The sequence below is a fragment of the Carassius gibelio genome, chromosome A3 (assembly GCF_023724105.1).
Source record: "Carassius gibelio isolate Cgi1373 ecotype wild population from Czech Republic chromosome A3, carGib1.2-hapl.c, whole genome shotgun sequence".
NCBI classification, from domain to species: domain Eukaryota; kingdom Metazoa; phylum Chordata; class Actinopteri; order Cypriniformes; family Cyprinidae; genus Carassius; species Carassius gibelio.
Window position 1 is genome coordinate 7,671,451 of NC_068373.1, and position 23,873 is coordinate 7,695,323.

At 38.8% G+C, this 23,873-nt stretch overlaps 2 protein-coding genes across 4 annotated transcripts in view; one reads left to right on the plus strand and one right to left on the minus strand.

Moving 5' to 3' along the window:
• The window catches only part of LOC127940504 (serine/threonine-protein kinase LMTK2), a 31,045-nt gene extending 28,959 nt beyond the window's left edge, over positions 1–2,086 (plus strand). For both annotated transcript variants that reach the window (XM_052536144.1, XM_052536143.1), the window contains exon 14: positions 77–2,086. In XM_052536144.1, the coding sequence (XP_052392104.1) occupies positions 77–105 (29 nt within the window). In that variant the 3' untranslated portion in view covers positions 106–2,086. The remainder of the gene's footprint in view (positions 1–76) is intronic.
• Positions 2,087–2,273: 187 nt separating this feature from the next.
• On the minus strand, positions 2,274–23,572 carry LOC127940557 (tectonin beta-propeller repeat-containing protein 1-like). Of its 2 annotated transcripts, XM_052536147.1 has the most exons (25): positions 23,540–23,572; positions 22,948–23,192; positions 22,389–22,572; positions 22,011–22,133; positions 21,803–21,925; positions 20,461–20,635; positions 19,928–20,025; positions 19,670–19,771; positions 16,184–16,314; positions 15,393–15,844; positions 14,391–14,494; positions 14,134–14,289; positions 11,048–11,197; positions 10,575–10,732; positions 9,728–9,852; positions 8,009–8,102; positions 7,834–7,930; positions 7,631–7,710; positions 7,495–7,551; positions 7,158–7,332; positions 6,204–6,339; positions 5,511–5,603; positions 5,196–5,302; positions 4,108–4,227; positions 2,274–3,907 (listed from the first exon to the last, which is right to left on the minus strand). In XM_052536147.1, exons 2-25 carry the CDS (start codon positions 23,172–23,174, stop codon positions 3,773–3,775), a joined length of 3,402 nt encoding a protein of 1,133 aa, XP_052392107.1. In that variant the 5' UTR covers positions 23,175–23,192; positions 23,540–23,572; the 3' UTR covers positions 2,274–3,772. The 2 variants fall into 2 exon arrangements, with proteins under 2 accessions (XP_052392107.1, XP_052392108.1); XM_052536148.1 differs by lacking the exon at positions 23,540–23,572 and having other exon boundaries at positions 22,948–23,206.
• Positions 23,573–23,873: the final 301 nt, after the last annotated feature.

Below are 23,873 nucleotides of genomic sequence, written 5' to 3' on the forward strand. Positions count from 1 at the left end.
ATCCACATACAAACAAACAAGAGTGGGACCTCAAGAATCCGAACTTCTGAATCTCGTATCTCATTTTCTTTCTCAGGAAGCGGTGAAGACGGAGAGAAAGACTAACCAATCCATCAGACTGATAAATACTGGAGATATGTCATGGATGTCTTTGATTGCTTCTCAGGCAGCATTGGTATTTATTTGAGGATATGAAGAGGACTGCAGAGACTGAGCTGATGTCTGGATTTCAATGAACTATGATTTGCTACGTTTTTCATCAGTGCAATTCGGAGGAACCTTGCTTCACATATGCTTTAGAAACTAAGTGCCATGCCTCACTTTTTTTTTCTTTCGCTACATGCATTTTTCATTGTGTCCACATTTTAAACCAGAAGGATGAAGCTGAAGTTTATCACTCAACACTAATGAGCCAATAGAGTCAAACTCAGTTGTGCAATTGAAAGCGTATAATACTTGCCTTTTATTTTAAACACTGGATTATATTTTATTTTTTTATGTAAAATCTAGTGTGAAAAGCTTATTTATATGATCGTGTAATGGATTACATTTCCAGTAGAAGCAACATGGGTCTCCACAGATATTTTTGTACAGTGTTTGTAACTTCTCGTTCATTGCATCAAACCACTTTCACCCAAGCATCAACTCACATGCTTTCAGTGACATGCTTCATATTAAAATGATATGGGCAGCTGAAGGGTTTTGGACAGTTTTTTTATTGAGTACAAAGGTGATCTAGAACATATCCAAGTCATATTTCACCCCGAAATCAAAAGAAACAAAAACCTATTAAAGAAAATGAAGCCTATTTTTACAATCACAATCAAGTTTTTTTTCATAATGGCATTATTTTCATGACAGTTATGCATATTTCGCCCCACAAATTCTTATTACCGTAATGTGAAAACGAGTAATGTCATACTCAAATTGTAAAGTGTTTGTATTATAATGGTAGTTTTTGTTTTACTGAATTGAAATATGAATGATAGAATTGTGGTAATGATGTTAATATTGATATTTTGCTAAATATATTATTTTTATCTCTAGATTTTGGATCGAAATGTGATTCAGATACTTTTTGTGAGATTTATCATCACTGTTGGTGGTTAATTGAACTACATGTTCAGCAAGTAATTATGAAAGCTCTGGTGGTCATAGAGGCTAAGCTAGCAGCTAGCAGATCTTCCAAAGGCAATGGCTGCTTGTAGCATTGAGTAGGAATACTATTCAAAGGAAAACAAAAGAACCTCTTTCAGTTTCTGATTCCCTTGTGTTAACATCAAAGAGCAGCGTTTAAACACTCAAGGGATGGGAAACGATTTAGTTTTTTCTTTTTCTTTTTGGTGCGCATGTATTATTCATTGGACCTGAAAGGTAATCGTCATAGGTTGTATGAATCGTATTTGCCAATCTTGCTGCTCATGATGCTTTTTCTTTGGGTTGAGAATGAATGACAGATATAAACTAATGTATATAGTAGGAATCCAGGGGATTCTACACAATCGGCAAGAACATTTTATTGAATATTTTTCAGTCTGGAAGAATGTTGATTTTGGTATACTCAAGAAGATGTTGCATAAATGGGTTTTCGCTGGAATAATCGGGTGCATAGCTTCTACATCCTCTTGTAATTCAGTACAGTGATTTGTGTTTTAGACCTGTTGAATATCTGTATTACCAGCACTCGATTTCAGTTCAACTTGACATTTTATGAAAGGAGAGTCTTTGGTTATATTCTTCAGTATACTTTGCTTAATATTGCACATCTTTTAAGTGTAACTTCATGTTGAATTGTTCTCCTGTATATAAGTTTCATTTTGTCTGTAAATTGGGAACGATGTGAGTAGGTATGAGGAATGATTTTGTGATTTAAAGTTAAAATGTCGGGGGAGAAGTTATCAAAAAAGACTAATTATTGATTAAATAAATGGGGAAATGCAGGTCATCATGTCCATATAACTTGTAAAAAAAAAAAAAATGCTGATATTTTTACTTCATATTGATGATGATCATGCCTAGTGTCATTGAAGGAATGGTTTATAATGAATTGCTCTGTTTGTTATGGAATTAAATGACAATGAACTTCTATGTCTTGTTTTAATTCTTTGACGTGTGTTTCACAGATGCCTTTGTTTACAGGTGCAAGCAATGGTGAGAGTTTGAGGAATGTCTGAGAACAGATAAGGTAGGGTTTTGGAAACCAGTTTCTTGTTTCTTTTTTGCAGTTCTGCTAGTGGTGCAGAAATATCTTACATTCACAAATGACAACAAGCTGATGCTTTATAAAATTTATTGAAAAAATCTTTACTGGAAAAAAAACAGGCATGGTAGGATCACAGCAGGGAAGCGGTATCAACATTTACAGCACTGTCTCTGACAATGCAAACAGATTGAATTAAAATCATAAAACCAATAATGTAAAATGGTCGTCTACAGATTACAGAAACAAATACGGCAACAAGAAAACATAACATGCTTAAAACAAAGACCTCAGTGGATCAGGGCTCTCATTTATAAACATTGCGTATGCACAAAATAGGCATAGAAATTGCGTATGCATTTTTTTACGCACATATCGGGATTTATAAAAAATAAACTTGCCGTAAATATGTACGCACCGTACGGACATTATAAACCATGCGTACAAACTCTTTTTCAAGGGGTGATAAAATTAATGAAGTAAACAACGACTTTAAACTCTGTTTTCATGTCGATATACACATTTACATTAAATATTCCACTCACATTAAAAGAGATTTACACTGAAATTACATAATTTTACAAATAACATAATTGCATAATTTCATAAGCAATAAAAATTTTCCTGTGACGTTATTTTTATTAACCCGAGGAGTGCTATAGGTGCACAATAATTCATCTTTAAACTAAACTACATGTAATACATATTTTAGCGATGACTGATGCGCACTTTCTGCGTTATTATTGCGGACACTGCTGGATTACTGTACAACCACAGCTGCACAGAAGTGTTAATGTCATGTAAATTCATCTGTACAACATTATGAAAAAATTACACTATATTTGAAGGACATAACAAGGAGAAAACGGTAAGATTTGCATGTTTCCTTTTTACAATACTTTGTCAGTGACGCGCCGAATCAGACAAAACACTGCAATAAATATGCGTTTATCTGTTTCCACTAAAATAGCTAAAATATGTTTATCTTATCAGCAAAACTGCATACATTTAATTTGAAATAATTGAAATTCTATTTGGCCACTGTAAAAGAATGAGATCATCTAAAATATCTGAGAACTATTTGAAACCATTTTTTCCATACTGTCTCTGTGTTCAACATGGTGTCACGTGCATGGGAATTTGCATGTAAATGATATGCAGATGAGGTTATGCATAGTAAAACCAGGCGTTGTAAGCTCCATATATGGTGATTTCGGGGAGTAGATGAGGTGGAAATGCACGTACGCACAATCTTCCCCTGACTGGGATTTATAAAGAGATTTTTGCACAGGTTCTGGCGTGTGCATGGTTTTATAAATCTGAAAACTTTTGGGCATACGCAAAATCTATCTTTTGTGCCTATGTAAAATTTTACTCTACGGAGAGTTTTATAAATGAGACCCCAGGTGATTCAAATCATACACAATCAGTAATCAAGTGTCACACCCAGAAAAGTGAGGTCTTATTCAGCCAAGTGGAAAAAAATTATAAAAATAAATAGTCACTTTTGGTTGGAAGGGCACAGGACACAGAAACAGGAATGGTATTAGAACAGCAAACTGGGATGTGCGGTCAAGCATGATGAAGGTGGTAGCCCACAACATTCCCGTTCCCGTGACTCTGAGTCGGGCTGGGCACTGGACTGTGAGGTGTCACGCGCTGGGCCTCTACAGAGTTCCCTCTCACAGACAGGTGCTCCCATCCACCCTGTTTTAGTGTATTAGTTAAAGAAATAACACTTAAGAGTAAAAACATGGATTTAAAATACAGTACTGCAATGATGCTATATTTAAAAATTTGAGGCTAGGTCAATTTATTTAATTGTTTGGATGACGATCAAATCAATTAGCTTTCTAAACTTGTTTTTTTTTCTGGTGGATGGCACAGTTCAATGTAGAAAAACTCACCCCGATGCCAAAGTCCCATCTCAGGCCTTTGGGCTGCATGGGCTTCACTCCCAGTCTGTGGCACACAGTTCCTGAGCTCTCTGATGGAAAACCTGGCATTTTATCAGCTATTATCCAAACCTGAACAGATTAACATTACAAACACGTTCAGAACCATCAAAACCTAATAAAACATTATGTAAAACATTTTGGATGGGGTGTATCTGGGCATTATGGAGTCTAGTAAACCTTGTGAATAGAGTCCCAATGAAAGTGGGTAAAGGAAAGGTTAATGTTAAAACAAAAATGCAGGATAGATTCATAGTGGAAAGAGGAAACGGTAGATTTCAGCATACAGAGCTGTGCAGCCTGTACAAGGACAACAACAATGGGCCTAAAATAGAGCCTTGTGGTACACCATACTTTTGTTAGGTCAGATAAATTTTCACTTACACAAATTAAATAGTAATGATCTGGTAGGTAGTCTAGAAAAAGAAAGAAAAAAACAGTGCCTGGCTGCATAAGATCATTATAAGTAAGTTTAACGTTATCTCAGTACTGCAATAGGGCCTCACTAAATACACGTTAATTGTAAACAAAAAATACTTTTATGGCATGTATTTAAATATGTGTATAATTACACATTTGTTGGGATTTACTACATTTAAATAATATAAGCCTTTAATGTAACAGTAAGTAATAATAAGCATGGCACAAGATTATTAAAGTTGAAATGTACTAAATTTCAAAACTAATTTAACACCACAAAGTATAAAGTGCTAAAGTGGTTATTTCATTAACGTTATATTTGCAAGCAATTTCCTTTTTAAATACACTTTTAAAGTTTGAAGTACACTGCCTGTGCACATTAAGCAGATTTTTTCACAAGGGTTGACTTACTGTCATAACTGTACAGTAAGGGATAATTAGCCAAATGCCTTGGAATGTGTCAACTAACCGAAACTGAGAACTCGTTTTATATTGTGGTATAAAACTTTAGCAAACCTTTTTAGCCAACCAAGTCTTTTAAAATATCTAAAGATGTCAATCCAATCTTTTTTCTCTCTCTTGCAATTAGTGTCTTTAAAGGAAAGTTAAAGGTTTCAAACCTGGTCCAGTGGTCCAACAGACACCTTACACACATTACGGGAGATGAGTTGCCACGCAGAACCCTGAGGATAGCTGGGTGTCAAACCCTGTCTGTACCACAGATGGCCTGAAACACACGCGCACACACACACACACCTCAGACTCGATTGGAGAGAGATCTGCTTTCAATGCGCCACAATGTTCTCAATGTCATATTGTTAACTGCATACTTGTTTACTGCATACTGCCTACTGTACTACCTACTACTATATACAGCTTACATACAGCTTGATTCAAATAAATGAAAAAGAAGTGCGTGGGAACAGCTGTCTCACTGTTTTCATCCACAGCATAAATGGAGGTCCTGCCCACAGACACCTGTTTGAGCGTCTGCTTCGGGGGAGATGGTATGTGATACCAGCACTCACCTGAAAAATCAAAAATCATTATGAGTCTACATGTATGTCATAACAGCACAGCAGTTTTAAAGGCATTTTTACGAAATCAACAAGAATGCAAAAACTTTTTTAATAGTATTAAGTGTTTTTAAAAGACTAATACTTGTTACTTGCATAATTTTTATTTATCTAACAATATCTTAAGTAATATGCTGCTGTACTGAATATCAGTCAGGATATGTCTCTCTTTAATATCACTTTATCTTGTTAGAGAGGGTGTTCTTGCACTAGCTTTAATATAGAAAATATTTCAAGCTGGCTAGAAATATATTAGAATTTTATTCTATTTCGAATGTTTGATTCTAAGTTCTGTTACATGGTTAATAAACAGATGCCAGATGCTTCTAAGTTAATGTTTCTGTACTATCAGTCATTGCTGTTCTTATCCCAACATTAAGCTTTTAACACTCAAAACAGTTTTTGCTGAATAGATTTTTTATAGTCACAGAACTTTACTTTAAAAAGCACTTTTTCAAAGTGTGAAAAGGCCTCGAATTGAAAACCTAACAATACACAATGCAGCACACTTGGTCACATGGTCACACTTTCCATTTTCGTGTGTGGTCTCACCAGCTGGATTGTCGGCAGACACAGAGCCCCGGTAGAAGACGGCACCGACCCTGGCGATGGCCCACACCTGGTGGCCTCCTCCTATGCAAATGGACTTGAAGGGCTGGTCTGTGGCCACGTGGAGCCAGGAGTCACCCTGTGGTTTCACAGAGCTAGAGGTTAGAGGACGTCCCATACACCCTGCACACAAACTCAATATGAGAACGGAGACGAGAGAAGAGCTGGGCAGAGAACAACAGCAGAGGAGGGTATCCCCTCTAAACACAAACAAACAAAGAAATCATAATGAGAGTTTTGTGTCTAAAAGCTTTTAAGTCTTCAATATGCAACATTGCAGATTTATGCAAAGAAAACATACAGGCTTTCTCTTCATATACTCACTCATGATAACACCCCTTCCCATAAATCAAACCTCAAACCTTTTAAAGGTTTCCGCTCAGAAATACATTAATACTTTGAAATATTATTACAATTTTAAAAAGTGATCAGTTTTCTATGATAATATATCTTAAAATGTAATTTATTGCTGTGATGTTAAAGCTGTATTTTCAGCATCATTCCTCCAGTCTTCAGTGTCACATGATCCTTCAGAAATCATTCTGATGTACTCATTCGCCGCTCGTGAAACATTTCTGATAATCATCAGTGTTGAAAACAGTTGTGTATTTCCTAAGGGTGTACTGACTTTCAATTCCCCACAAAAGTCATGGGTTAGTGCTATTTTTTTTGCAGTTATGTGTGACTTATTTACAAGGCACACTGATACAATACAACCAGTTTGGGACTTGCACCATTCGAGACGTGCCTCCCTTTGGTGGTTTCTCAGTGTCTGTGGGGGTTACTTTGGGCCTGAGGTGGGAAAATATGACTTCTTGAGTTCACCTTTTCAACTGAAATGAAATGGCCCTGTTTTGTGAGAGTGGGTGTAGTATTGGGACACGGTTTAATGCTCACAGCCGGGTTGTTGGCGGTGACCCCCAGACGGCACAGCACATCTCCCTCCTCACTGATGGCCCACACAGGAATCTGCTCGGGACTGCACCGGGCCAGACACGGCAAGATGGTGACGTCAGTCAGAGCGATCGGAGGAACCTTCTGCCACGGGCCTGTAAGACTGATCTTACACTTCCTGTGAGAATAAAACACTTGTATATAGCTTTTCTACAACCTTTCCTATACAGAGGGGCATCTGTATAGCGGGTTATTCTTTTGCCCCAAGGTTTAAAAAAAAAGTCAATGCATGCATCAAAGAATCAGTGCGTTCATAAGCAGGAAAAAAACGTGAACTAACCTAACCCACCGTCGGCGCCGCACAAAGTCCTTCATTGTCTTATAACCATGATACGTCCTGTGTGAACATATAACATATTAGTTTGAGATAGACATGTCTAGATACGGTTCTGTTAATACATTTAAAGTCAACATACACGGGGAAATCTGCAGCATACTGCCAGCCCTCTTTATCTGTCCCTCCCGGGACATCATAGTCCACGACCCAATCAGAAACCTGTGAGTGAGATGCAGATATCAGTCCCAGACAATATCGAATCTCTATACTACTCCAAATGGGAGGACCCTAAAGTACACAGCAGTATAAATACTCCAGTATACTCATGGTGTGCTGATGTACCCATGTCCACTGCGGCGAGGGAGGGCTGGTGTTGTCTTTGGTACACTCTTTCAGACCTGAAACATCGCTCCACATGTATCGATCTGTGGGAAGACCCCTGAGGACCACAGCAGACACACAGCGTTTACAGCAGGAACGGTGAACAAGCAGCAGAGCTCCATGAAAGGACACTCACTTGTCTTTGTATCCTGTCATTGGGTTCCAGCGCTGGTTCTCATAGACGTACACACTCCTCACATCACTCATCGTTTGGCTGATGTTTTCATTTCCTGAAAATAATGAGATCCAACACCAGGCTGAAGCAGCTATAGTTTTTCTAAAATAAAGATTTGACATTCTGATCTTGAGTGAAAGCACATTAGAAATGAAAACACAAATGAGTAAATAAGAAAACACTAACTGTGCATACACATGAATTTGAGTGTGAATTCTGCGTAAAAAACTAATCATTATTTATTCGTTGCTTTCAAATTTATTCAAAATGTACAAACAATGTATGAACATTTGAAACCAAACGTTCATTATAAAGATAATATACAATTTTATAAATCAATATTTAATCTTAACTTTATTTTATTATACATAGAGAGAGAGAGAGTGAGAGAGAGAGCGCACGAGAGAAAATGCCTTATTTTAGTATTATTTATATAGTATTGTAGTATTTTTTTATATGTGCATAAACACGAGCAAGAAACATATATAAAAATATTTATAGTATTATTAATATTATATATATACATATGCACGAAACAGTGTTACTTTTGTATTTATTTATAATTATAATATTTATAAACATTTAATTATCTTTTATTTATATATTTTCAGTTTTAATTTATTTTTTAGACTTTGTTGTTTAAAATATTTCTATGTAGCTTTAACTTATTTTTACTTTAGTTATAGTTTGAGTTAGGGATGCACGATTATGACAAAAATCATAATTGTCGATTCTTCCCTTGAAATTGTAATTGCGATAATTAATTAAGATTATCACAATTTACATTGAATGATGTTTATACTGTTGTTTGATGCAACTGCATGCCGTATTTTTATATGAAAATAAACACGCTGAAAACACTTAACTGAAAAACCTTTAGTGCTTTTTTATAGTATTAAACCTCAAATGTCAACTATACATCGGATTGGTTTCTTCTTTAAATGATATTAAAGTAAATATATGAATGGTATTATAATGTTATACTAAAACTAAAATTTAAATAATGGGAAAAACCCTTACGATAACACGTAGAAAGAAAAACGCATCTTAAGCACGCAGAATAAGTGGACTTTTAATGATTAATTGCCGACTGGAACGATTACGTAATTGTGACGTTCATATTTGTTATCACGATTAGAAATTCGATTAATTGCGTTTTAGTCATTTTAGAACTTATTTCAACTTTTTATTTAGTTATTTTTTGCCTGCTCTCTCAAATAACGTTTTTTAGTAGTTTCAGTATTTTAGTAATGAAAAGCATTAAATGAAGAAGAAAGGAGATGATTTGGGTGTGTTTTATGCAAATTCGGAGTAATCGAGTTATACCAGTAATCTGTGCAATTATTAGTGAAGGAGACCCAGCGTTTGGGAAGATCAGTGACTATGTTTTGAATCCAGAACTGTGCAGTAGATACTGAATATCCCATCCTGCTGCAAAGTTCAACTTAGACCGGCATGAATTACATCCTGGTCCAGTCTGGTGGCTTATGCTGGTTTGGTGCTGGTCTGGACCATGATGCAAAACTTGGTCTTTCTGGTTAAGCGGGTTGACCAAGAAAGATATGCTGGGGAAGCCTCATGAGAAGATCAGCACACCAGCATCCAAATCAGCATATATTTAACTTGCAGGGTCCAGACTAAGTAAGTGAGAGGGACACGGGTAGCTGCGTGTATGTTTACCCTGAGCCGATGGTTCCCTGCCCCTCGTGTAGACCCAAGCGGTGTGATCGTAACCAATGCCCCACACCACACCCAGACTGTTAGACTCCACACACAGCAGATGAGCAGGAACCTGACGCCAGAACCTGAACCCACAGCAGATATGCACACAGAGATGTGACACATGCCGAGCACAACTACACAACACAGGCACAAACACACGGAAACCCAATCAAATGCATCACACAGTTCTGTGGCATGCAAGCTTGACTTTGTGCACACTTCAATTAGGAAGCACCAGCTCAACAGTGTGTGACAGATTAGCTCTGTCCGAAACCTAGTGAGCTGCCTATCTGGACAGCATGGATTTTAGGCACTTGCAATGCAGAGGCTGAAACTAGGAAAACATAGGAACCTGCGGAACCTTGAAGGAATGTTAGCTGTGGATATACCACAACTAACAAATTAACCAAGTATTCAAACCTTTATTTTTTGATCCAGTGATCAAAATGAGAAAACGGTAACCACTGTAGCATGAAAGAAGAGTGTTGCAGCTGTCAGAAATGAGCAGGAAATGTAAAGGCCCTTGCTTTTGAATGACTACAGCACAGCTACATCACTAATTTCTCACACTGCGCTGGTGTGATCTTGGTCCACTCGTCTTCCACTCTCTTCCATAGCTCGGTAACTGCTGTGGGTTTCTTAGCCATAACTTTGTCACCAAAGATTTTCAGTTGATTTAAATCAGGACTCTTGAGAATCGGGAAACAAACTCTATGAAAATCGGGAGCAGACAGTGAAGCAGCTAACCAGGTTTAGAATAGAGTTACAGTGAGAGAAAACGACAGACAGATGGGGACGTTCTTACAAGTGGTTGCAGGGTAAGTACTGCGCCGGGGCTTCCAGAATGGGTGACGGCTCATGCACCAGGACGTCACCTTTACACGTCACAGCCCACAGGGCCTGCTTGGATGGATGCTCTCCAAGTCCCCTGGACGCACAACATGACTCGTTCAACAAAGACAGCTGTAACGAAAGATAGAAATCACTCGTCACTCTCATTCTGCAACGCAATCAAACACCCTTATCATGAAAATAATATCACAATTCGTTTTCTATACGCAAATAGTTTTTTCCCCCTTGATTTTAGGCAGAAATTTGTTCTTCATGAGAGGAATTTATACATTTGAATGAAGATTATGTTAATACAGGGTCATGCCTTGTAAGCTGTATGTACTGTATGGATATATTTTCCAATTCACTTGCCACTAGCTCTAGCCACTAGCCATGTAACAAAGAGGTCCTTTTTAAACAGACGTGTTGTTTGTAAGTGTATTTTACCCAGGTGTTGAAGTCTTGTTGATAAGGAGTTGCCAGTAAAATGGGGCGTCTCTGTTTGGTTCTCTTTGGTGTGTAAACAGCCATGGTGTACAGAGAGTCCCTTAACATGGGCACCAGGGCCGTCACCTCCTTTATCACAGCATACACATACTGACAGACACACATCGGGAGAATCATGGGTTTATTTACACCAATACAGTCTGATGATACTTTACTTGAACAACACATTTTGATCTTGTTTCATTCATTTGTAATGACATTCATAAGCTGTTTTACTCCTAAACTCTTCTTTTAATAATTTAGTGAACTTGTGTCTGCGGAGTCTGACTCAATGTACACTTGTAGTGTACTTCAAATCTTAAAAATGTATTTTTAAAAACTGAACTTGCAGGAAATGTTATAATAATAAAAAAGAGAGTCACAAGTTTTACTCACACTTTTACACAAGTAATTGTCACCACCATGGGCTTTTAGTTTGTTTTCTCCCCTGACCTAGTTTTCTATCGTGTGTTGATTAGTTAATTCTGCTCACCTGTGTTCTGTTAATCCACTCATTAGTTCCCTCGTTTAGTTCTTGTATAAGTTTTCCCTGTTCTGTTCAGTCTTTCTCTGGTACTGATGTTGTTTTGCTGTGTATTCCCTTTGCCTTCATGGATTATCATCTTCTTGGAGTATATTAAACTATTGTTTAGATGACCCTCATCTTTCTGTGCATTTCCTCTATATGCTATGTGACAGAATAACCAGCCCAAACCAAATCATTTAGTGGGCAGCGAAGTTCACTGCGGTGGCTCTGGAGAATCACATTTTTTTCATTTATTTTTTGTTTTTCTCGTCTCACAGTCTCCTGCCTATTCGATGATGAGACACTAAAGTGTCTTTTCTGGATCGTGGCAAACTACCATGGCCCCACTGACCTCCTAGACACCACCTTATTGAACTGGTAGGAGGCTATCATCCGATGTCTGGACAGCATCCATCCCCGATCCAGAACACAGCATGACCCAGAACCCAATCAAACACCACCCCGCTGTGTGGAGCAACTGAGAGCCAAAGCCTGCCTGATAGAGCGACAGAGATTAGGATGACCCTGGAACCAGAGCCTCATCAAACGACTGACAAGGGGCTTGAGCCAGCAACAATGACTGCCACAGAGGATTATACAGTGTATAGCGAGGTGGAGGAAAGCCCCGCCCGCTGTGCCACTGCTAAGGGTGAGCTGCAGCTTAAATAGACTTTCATACTGAAATACCTCCTCTCCTGTCTTCTGAACTCTTTGCCTGTCCCGAATACGGCCAAGGAGGCCGTTTATGAACTGTTAACCTGCCCTGAACTGCCTGTCTGCCCTTAACTGAATCTGTCTGTGCTGTCTCAACCATGGAGGTCCTTCCACTGTCCCTAGTGCTCTCAGTGCTTCACGAGTCTTCACCATTGCCTCCGCTGTCTCCTGTCAGCCCCTTTGAGCTCGCCCTCAGCTCACTATCAGTGATGTGGGTTTCCATCGGCGTTGTGGCTGGAAGATCCCTTGTCTCCGCCTCCAGCCTCCAATGTCCAGACTCTGCCTCGACCCAGTGGCTCCTCCATGACTCCTAGCTCCCTCCTCTTCCCCCGTGGCCCATCAGTCCACCAGTACAACCTTCAATACACCAGGCTCCCTCATCCCACTGGCTCCTCCTTGGTCAGTCATCGACCTTTCATCGCCTCAGGACTCCACTCCGCTCTGCCACGCAAACTGTCCCACCAGCTCCGTTGGGCTCCTCCCTTCCTTCAGCTCCACCTCGGTCCTCTTTCCCTCTGGCCCAACATGCCTTCCAGATCGCGGTCTACGCCTTGGTCGCCTGAGCCATCTGCTCCGCCTTGGCCCCCTGGATCCTCCCTGTCGCCCTGGCTCGTTGGCACTCCTTCTCCACCCATGCGTCCTCTCCAACCTTCTCCACCACTATCGGTTGGCCCCCTGGAGTCATCAGCCATTCCTCCACCATGCTTCCTCCCTCCATAGGCTCCACTGTGTCCAATCATGTTGGCTGCGGACTGGGTCCTGCCTGGCTCCACCTGGTCCATGTCCCACCTGTCTCCTTCCTGTCTCCTCCCTCCATCTGATCCTCCCTGGCTCCTCTCTCCAGCGTCGCAGTCCTTGTTATATGCTTGCCTCTCTTCCTGCCCTTCACCACTATTTCGCCTTCTTTTCAAACCCCCTCCCTCATTCCTTTGTTAGTCCTTTTTAAGGTGCTAGGTCACACCTTCTGGGAGGGGGGAGTACTGTAGCAGTTATGTACTTTTGTTGTGTTTTCATTTAGTTTTTGTTTTCATGCCCATTTTGACTTTGACCTAGTTTCTGTCTCTCCTTTGATTAGTTAATTCAGTTCACCTGTGTTTGATTAGTCATCATCCTCACCTGTCTGTCCCTCGTTATCTCACCCTAGCTAAATTCCCCTTTTATATAAAATCAATTTCTGTTTTTAAATTGATTTTAAGTAAACGTTTTTAATCATTTTAAAAGTTTTAAAATTGCTTGTTTTATATTTTTTTTTTCTTATTTTTCATGATTATTTTACTTTCTTTGATGTAAAGCACTTTGAATTACCATTGTGTATGAAATGTGCTATATAAATAAACTTGCCTTGCCTTTTAGTTCAGTTAGCTGGCGGTTATTAGTTGTGTATGCTGCTTGTGTTTTGTATGAATCTTCCTCATCTTGGATTACTATTAAATGTTTTTGAGAATACCTTTGTCTTCATGCACCTCCCCTCAGAAGAGCATGACAGTAATATTGTACTAAGTGCATAAATTACATTGTGTTGACCAACATACTAAAGCACATGTAAATTGATTGATATAATTTTACTGTTGCTTTACTTTAGTGTTACTTTATATTACATTTAAAGTTTTTATATTGTAAATGTATTAAATTGCAACTTAAAATCTAATACTTTTATTTATTTGCAAATAAACATTTAACATTTATTTTGGACTGCAGTATATTATTTAAAAGTGTAGCATTTCCAAAAAAAAAGTTATCTTTGTGCTATTATGCTAAAGTAGACTTTTTTTTTTTTCACAGAGGCACTCTGCTGATGGTGTGTTACCTTCTTCTCCTGGTTGTGGGTGTAGTAGAGGTAAAGGATGTCTCCCATGTGAGCTCCGGCACTGGTGACCTGCTCCAGTGTCACATTGACATCCTCCCACTGATGCGGCAGCCAGTCCCTCCACCAGCACATACGACCTCTCGTCACACGCACAGACTGATACACACACACACACACACACATTTGTCAGTGTTTGAGATGTCCCATTGACTGTTACTCTCATGTGAAGCACAAATGCCTGCTGACAGTGCAGCTACCTTCTCTATTGAGGTGTTTCTCTGTTGTTGGGCTCTTTCTGTCCGAGTGTCTGTGTCTAGAGCACCGAGGGCAGGTGTGATGGATGGAGAGAGCCGACCGGAATCTGACAGAATCAGAGAGAACAGAGAATATTTTCTTTAAAACAGCATTCAAAAAATGTATTTGTTTTATATTATAATAATGGTAATAATAATACTGACCGTAAAAAAATAATAATTATGAAGTATGCAAATGTATACTAATTAAGGCCATTATTAACCATTGTTTACAATGTCCTTCATCCCCAAAATATTATAAATATAATGAAGTCATTAAAATCATAATTCGAAGATGTTGCCATCTGCTGTAACTTATAAAACTATTTCATGTTAATATTTAAATGTGGCATATGATCATTTATTAGACATATTGAAACTAATTCTGTATGGCATTATCAACCTAGTATGACGTTTTGACGCTCCATTCTTGAATTTATTCCACTGTGAAATTGAATTTAGTCCATGAGTTTTTACTTGAAACTTTTATATTCCTTATTTATTATATATTATTTTATTTATTTAATTTTCCTGTAGCTCAAGTGGTAGAGCATTGCGTTTTCAAGCAGTAGTGGGTTCGATTCCCCGAGAAAGCCTGAATGCACTGTAAATTGCTTTGGATAAAAGTGTCTACTAAATGCATAAATGTAATTTTTTAAATACATTTTTATATATTATGCATCATAGAAGTATTTTAATGCACTAATAATGCACTTTATAATTTATGCTATGCTCTTATGAGTAATCGTAACCACAGTTATAGCACTTGCCTATTAATTGTTACACTGCAAATATCAGAATACATTTTAACTGGTTACTATTATTTGTGGAATTATATATTGTATTAGAATGTACATTATAAATACCATTTCTAATGCATTACACATAAAGTTCCTTCAGTGATAGAAAGAAACTGATTCAGGATTGGAATGACATGAGAGTGAGTAAATGATGAACTGTGTGCACCTGAGATGTTAAACAAGTCGACATGTGAGCTGGAATCAATGTCAAATCCTCCACCGGTGACCCAGGCCCAGGGCGGCAGCTCCTCCTGCACTACTGTGTTCTGCAGCAGCTCAGTGGGGTATGTGGCCACTGAGCTCCAGACGCTGCTGGGAACCGAGCCTTTCATCTCCTTCAGCTCAACATTGCTCCATGGTGTCTCGCTACCATCGGACGGGCTGCTCGGGCTCAGGATTGAGGAATCGAACTCTTGGCTGCTCACCTGGTTTTCCTCAGGTACACTGGGGTGAGCCGCAGAGGGCGGGTCGTGAGCTGGAGTGGAGCGATCAGACACCAGCGCGGAGATAAAGCTGTCACTCGTGATCTTGGGCATCTTTGGAATGTCCGTGTCATCACATTCCAGAATGGAACCCTGGGAAGGAGCGGTGACCTCACCATTGAAGACACTGACATCACTGTGAACACACACACACACACACAGAGCCCTTCACAAGACTGACAGGCTGGATGAGCATGAAACTGCAACATCAAATAAATGACATCTTAGGCACTAGTGTTGCCCAACAGCCCCATCAATAAGACTCAAGTTGAGAAGCCTTAGAAACTCAAGAGTGTAAAACTGAAACTGACTTAAATGTAAATTAACTTTCACATCTCTTATATCTCTACTGTAATATCTTCTTCTGAAATCTCCTTAATAAGTGTAACAAATTAAAATCTTTCCGGACACTCTCTGAAACCTATTTAAGCATGCCTTGTCAGGAATCACTGCTCTGTACGGGTTTCTCAGCTACCTGGAATGATTTGTGCTTTCACTGGCATCAAGCTGAGCTGACACAGCCACCCATGACCTGCCAGTGACCTCTGTGGCTGTCACGCCATGACGAAAATACACAGTCCGGTCATCAATGCCAACCCCCCATACCTGTGTCACAAACAAACACACATAAAATAAAAATACATCTGATATCTCACCAGCCACAGTCTCTTAGTTCTTAGACCTTCTTCAAGCTGAGACATCAAAACATATGGGCCAAAATAGATCATGTAACTTAACGGGATAAACCTACCCTAGTTCAAGTATTTTCTTATGAATCTTCTGAATATTAAACAGCCTTATTTCACAGCCTTTATTTAACTTCATCTATTTAATTCATTGAATTAGCACACTGTGGTATGATCCTGAAATTGTAAGAGATAATGTCGAGACAGCCAGAGAGAAATTAAACTGGCGGCAGTTATGTGGGAAATCGGGTTTTGAAGAACCAGCACCAGAAGCTTAACTGGTGCCCTTGGTGAGATGAGAGTTAGTCAGAAAAAAAACTTTTTTTTGTTCTTCATTTCTACATAAGTTGTGTTAATCTAGTTAGACTTTGGTTTAGCAAACTTGGGGATATTTACAGTTGTGGTCAGAATTATTGGCCCCCTTGGTAAATATGAGCAAATAAGCCTATGAAAACTGTACATTGTTTATCCTTTTAATCCTTCAAAAGATTCACAAAAATCTGTATGTATGTCTTTTAACAACACAAGCAAAACTGCCACTTAACTCGACACCAGTGTTCATCATGCATTGATATTTTTTTTAAATAATGCAAATTATTTGCAATCCACACTTGAGTTGCAAACTGTGTTTTTCTTTTTTTACTTGCAAGCAATATATGTTGGAATATAAACTACCATTCAAAATTGTGTGGTCAGTGAGAATTAAAAAAAATATTATCACTTATATTCAGAATCAAATGCATTGAATTGATCAAAAGGGACAGTAAAAACATTTATCATGTTACTGTTCTGCGAGGTGTACTGAACTGGGTGTTGTGCTTCATCATCAGTTATTACACCAAAATATATGATCACAGGCTTGATTGACCCGTTATATCACAATCAAGCAGTACAGACAGCCATACAATAATTAATCCCCCTTATCAACTGCATAATGAAGCTGGCATGAGTAAATCAACAAGTTATGAGATGATATTGTTTTTTTGTGCTGATATAGTTCTCATAGAGAGGATATTGTTTCTGATTAAGCCAAACTGAGGAACAGGATCAAATATGAGTGTTGCAGCTGAGCTGAACACAGATCATCGGTTAGTGATGATATGTGAAGTATGGAATGGTGGAGAGTGGCCAAACTCAAATTAGAGACTCCCATATGGCTGTGCGCGGGTGAAAGAACTGGAGGTGTATATATATATGGCTGGGCTGAGATGGAGGAGGCAGTGGGCAACAGGAAGGGCCAGATGGTCTAAGGGTCCAGTTACAGAGAGAGAAGAGATGCAGAGACAAGGATTGCATCGCTTGCAAACTCCACACTGAAGTAATCAACACCCACGGACACCCGACTCCGCCAGACCATACATGCCTGTCCTGATGGGAGGGAGGGGCCTTGTGTGAACTTGTGAAGGTGATTGGACGATGGGTGTTTGTGTGTATGAACAAGGACAGTGAATACAGTCAGCCAGCCATGCAGGGTTTGGTCTAAGGATCTAATGATGGTTAATCCTCAAAGATACATTTGAGAACAGATGAGACTGCCCACCACCCTATAGCAGATGGGTGTACCCCAAGGACAAGTACTGGGACAACTACAGGTGTAAAACTATGCAGACAGAAACATCACTTGTTAGTGAAGTTTGCTAAGGCAAAGATCACTATTATTGCTCATACTTTCAGTAAATGAACGAATAATTTTAACGAACCACAAAATTTAGGTATTACTCTTAACTTGACATGAATGATACCTCAAATATAGGTGCATGCGGGTGGTGGTACCTAGTGGAAAATAAAATACTTTGAAAGACCTGAGCCATATCTAGAGACCAGAACATCAAATTTTGCAGTGGATATACTTGGGTCAATAAGAAAACAACTTAGAAGTTTTTAAGGTGTTCTGGAAGGTTGCTAAGTAATATGCTAGCAACTCCCTGTAAATCACCTACAGAAGCTTTACATTTTTGCAGCAGCTTTTTTTTTTTTTGTCTAAGAAGAAGTGGGCTTAATTTGTGTACCTCATATACATATACATACAGTTATTAAAAAAATAAATATTTTTATTTTCACTATACTTGCAACTAATATAGCATTATGAAATAAAAGGCCACCTAAGTACACCTAAAGACAGTACACTTTGGGGCAGCTGTGGCCTAATGGTTAGAGACTTGGACTAGTTACCCGAAGGTTGCTGGTTCGAGTCTCGGTGTGGACTTACACTTTCGTGACTATGTGTTCTTTCAAAAGGTGTACTTTGTAATGAAATAAATACTTTAAAGTATATTTCAAATCATAACTTTTTTTAAAGCATTTTTTCCTTTATTCTGTCAGGACAAAAGTAATGACAGGAAGCAAAGTGGGACAGAGGTCCATGAGCTGGGTTTTGAACTCGGGACACCTGTAGCGCAATTGCACTACATGTCACCAAGCTGGCAACAAGGCTATTGGCAGTGGCCAATTCATTACATTTAATATTACTCTGTCATGCTTTAAGGAAGTACACTTATTTTGTTGTGCTGACTAACATACTAAAGCACATGCAAAGTACTTGATTATAATTTAAACTGTGGTGTGTTATTTGATATACTGTATGCTCTGTAATTAATATGCACTGTATACATGTTAACATGTTATAAATGTACTAAATGGCAACTTCATCATTAAAAATGTGCATTTACATATATATTTAAATACATGACAAGTTTCAATACAAGTGACAAGTGTATTTTATTTTAACAATAAACACGTTTCAATACATACGGCCGTACACTTCAACCATATTTCAAAGACAACAGAAGTAATTATGAAATTATATTTAAGTTGTACTTAAGTTCTATTTGAGTGGGTCAAAAAGTACCATACAGTTCAGCTAACTGCATTCATTTTAAATGTCAACTACAGCTTATTTTCAATTAATGCAGTTAACAAATGCAGTTGTGTCCAAAAAAAATGAACTTTTCTTTTATACAAGAAATTTTAAAACTATGCTAAAGTGTATTTATTTTTCACACATGCTACTATGTTATTCAGATAATTTAAAAATATAGAATAAAATGTCTCACTGAGCCTCAAAATTGTCTAAAGCGGTGGTTCCCAACCTGTTTTTTAAGGCCCCCACTGTCAAAGCTAAAATTTTAAACCCCTCTCCTACATAATCTGAGTATTGTAATTAGGTTATGTAATGTAATTGCTTCAAGATTTAAAATCATCTTGTGGCCCCCTTGCATTTTCGCTGGCTGTAGACTGTTGTAGAGCAGCAGTATATGATACCTCACTGATCTCACCTGGTCATTGTGCCCCACGCTGAGCATCAACATCTCTCCCCCAATACTGATCCAGCCTGACCCAGTGGGATTGTGGGAATTCACACCCCTCCTGAACCAGACCTATCACAAACACATGGTTTACTGCTTCGTCCAATCTATACACTTCGTACTGCCTTCATTTGAATTAAAAATGCATGTGAAACTGAACTCTTTACACAACAACAAACATTTGCAAAAGCACTGCACAGAGCATTTATAGAATAAATATCGTCTTACTTTGTTGTCTTTAGTCACGGCCCAAACGACATTGATCCCCACTGCGACATGAACAGCTCCTTTCTGATTCGGAGGCTGCACTGACTCCCATGATGAGCCTCAACAAAACAAACAAAGGAGTTTATTGAGGGGAAAAGTCTTAGTTAATAGTGAATGTGTACTCCCAGTACTTTAATGTCATTTCTATTGAAACTTGTATTTAAAGCATCCAGTTAGGACACTTGTGTGAACTTGAAAATCACAAAAACACCTGCTGCTCCAAAGACATTTCAGCAGCAAGCTCCAGCTGCATTTGTTCTGACATCCTGTTATTTACTGCAATGACATTCAGAAATTTTTAGCTGTGGTTCAAGTGAACACATGTTCTTCAGGGCCTCTGTATTTTCATACCTCTGTCATGCTACTGACATGACTCTGATCACAGTTTGACCATAAATAGCAGCGATGTGTAAGCCATTCAAAACATGTACTGTATGTCCTGCATGCTATATGTGTGAATTCAAAGGACAGGAATAAATCTGTCAGTGTCAGACCTTTAGGGCAGTCTTTATTGATGCCCGTTCTGGCCAGCAGTTGTCCATCCCAGAGAACGACCCAAAGCAGGTCTTTCGGTCCGGCGCTGACCTGTGCCACCTCTCGGGGCACCTGGATGGGTTCCCAGAGCGTCCCCTCCGGGTTCTGCTGTCTGATGCCTGTGCGGAACCACAGCTGTGTGTAGAGATACAGACACACCTCAGATCTGCGTGACATGATAAAAATGACTAAACACTCAGTGTGTGTTTAAATGAACCGCTCGGCTTGGGAATTGTTCACATTCTTGTGAGCAAGTGGTTAATCTACGAGGAGGTGTTGGCTGAGCTCAAAATATAAAGCAGAGATCACAGGACAGCAGTGTGCTCTAGTGGACACAAATCTGAAATGTAACCGCAAGTCAGACCTTTTACTGTTAACTAGAACTAAAACGATTAATAATATGTATTTCGTTACTTGAATAAAGCTGAGATCAAATAGCATAAACATTAGATGACAAAACTTTAACTTAAAAAAATGTAAATTAGATTAAAAGATTAAGTAAATTAAAAGAAGTAAATTAAAGAAAATTAGAAGGCAACACCAATTAACTGAAATGAACTACTTTCAATACTAAAATAAAAATACTGAAATAAATGAATAAATACATAGACATACATTATATTTATGTTACAATTTTTTTTTTTAATGTCTGTGAAGTATTTTATGTTCACCGAAGCTGGATTTATTTGTTAAAAAATACATTGTTGCATTAAATCCACATTGTCAATAAAGAAATGTTTCCTATTTTAATATATTTTAAAATGTAAATGTAAAATCTGGTAAAGAACAGCGTTTATAATATCATAAATTTCTTTAAAGTCACTTTTGATCAGTGTCCTTGCTCAATAAGAAGTATTAATTAAAAAAAATAATAACAATCAGAATGTGTGTAGCATATTTGTAGCATATTATACAGTGTTCCTGTAGCTCAACTGGTAGAGCGTCGTGTTAGCAAGCAAGCTAGCACAAGGTCGGGGGTTTGATTCCCTGGGAACACATGAAAGGTAAAAATTGTAGCCTGAATGCACCTTAAGTCACTTTGGATAAAAGCGTCTGCTTAAATGCATAAATTTAATATTTAAGTAAACTACATTAGACATTTAAATACATTTATCAGACACTTTTATCCAATGCAACTTACAGTGCATTCATGCTAACATTTTTAACCTAACATGTGTTCCCTGGGAATCGAACCCACAACCTTTTACACTGCAGACACAATGCTCTACCGCTTGAGCCACGGGAACACTAGTCTGTGCTGATTGACAACATGGGCCATGCGATGCATATCTGATGACTTACTTCCCCTTGCTGGGACACGGCCCACAGGGAAATGTGCTTCTCAGGGCTGTCACTCATGTCCCATCCACCACAGCTGATGTCAATGTAGGGCTCAGGAGGAGGTCTGGCTCGGTCCAAAGGCACCTGCATCAAAAATACACATAATCTGAAGGACTCTGCATCTGTGGACAATTCTGAACATGGCTCCCCCATTTTCTCGTGATGATACCTTGGCCCATGATCCCAGTCCTTTATATCTCCTGTAGCGAAGCCATCGCCTGCGACGGACACATGAATTCCACTTCTTCTCTTTGGTGAAGGTGGTAGGGAAGTCCACTGCATACTCCCACCCCTAAAAGCACAGGAAACAGCATCTCACACACGTCATTCAGACTTGATTTCAAATTTTTAGTTTTATGGCTTTTTATGAATCATTATTTGAGAGTGGACTGTGATGATCTATCCTTGTGAAAAAAGTACACATTAGCATACTTCAAATGAACGTACCTTAGTGTGCACTGAATGTTTTGGACACTTAATTGCATGGCATTTACAATAGAAATGCATTATTGACTACACACTTTGACTGTGTCGCTCATTCACTCACCCCTGTCTCACTGGATTCTCTCTCACAGCTTTCATCATCCACGTACCAGTCGCCCTCCCACTCCCAGTTATCAGAAGGCAACTCAAAGCTGTGAAGAGGTTGTGGGTTCAAGCCTAACTCGTCCGTCCACTGCCAGCGGTCTGTCGGGAGGAGTGCGTCTGTGTAACCATCAACCAGGTTCCATCTCTGCAAAACAGACATTTCAGTCCTTAAGGTTATCATTATTGCCATCCTATATTTGGATTTTTACTTACACTGTCTGCTAGCCTTAAGTTTAGAACAATTTAATATAAAGACTACCTTCAAAAGCTTGGGGTAAGTATGATTTAAAAATAAATAAATACTATTATTCAGGAAGTATGCATTAAATTGCTCACAAGAGACTGCGAAGAGATCTATAATTTTACAAAAGAATTCTATTTCAAACAAATGGTGTTCTTTCGAACTTTCGGATCTGTTTACATTCCATTGTGTTACTCAGTGCACAGGTACAGTATGCTATCATGCAAATAATCACTGTTTAATAGAGAGTTTGATCTGGAAAGAATGTTTCCAACACGCCTGGTTTTCATAGGTCTCTTCCTGGTGGCGTATAGGCTCCTGGCCGGGATACACGTGGAGGTAGAGGTGATGGTCGCAGCCGATGGCCCAGCAGCACTGTTGAGAGGCCGTCACGCGCTTCAGGTCCAGCGGCAGATCGGCGGCGCGCCTCCAGCGCCCTCTCGCGGCCAAAAGACTAAACACGCGCCCGTACACATCCACCGCCCACAGCGGAGACCCGGCCATCACGGGCCCTCGAGGACGCTACAGCATCAACGGGGTTTCATGTAACACACACTTAACGTCACGTGATAAAACAGCTTTACATAAATTAATACAAACAGCTCTTCGTTACGTATTATACCACAAGTATTAATTTCCATACAAAGTTCATTATTAACATTTCATTCATATATATATACATACATACATACATACATACATACATACATACATACATACATACATACATACATACATATATATATATATTTATATATTTATACATATATACACATATACACATTTATATATTTATACATATATATATCGTGATAACAAATCGTAACCGACATGATTCAAAAGCACTGCAGGCAGACTCATAAACTTACCTACTGTGTAGTCTAATGATTGTGAATTCCGTGCATTACAAACACAGGACATCCGTTTGTTTTTATTTCCCAAGATTATTCTAAGGGCTCGGAGGAGACCCAGAGCAGGAAGTTAACGGTATTTCCCTTCTGATTGGTCAGCGCTCATGGAACGGTCGAGAGCTAAGCTTCTGATTGGACAGAGCGTGTGCGCACGATTACTGGATCAATTATTAAGTGTTTACTTTCTGAATAATTAAAACTCAAGGGTGATACATGAGTACTAACGTTTAAACTTGACCTATCATTTCAGACTGATGTAATGAATAGAGAGACGATGAACAAGTCAGATGAA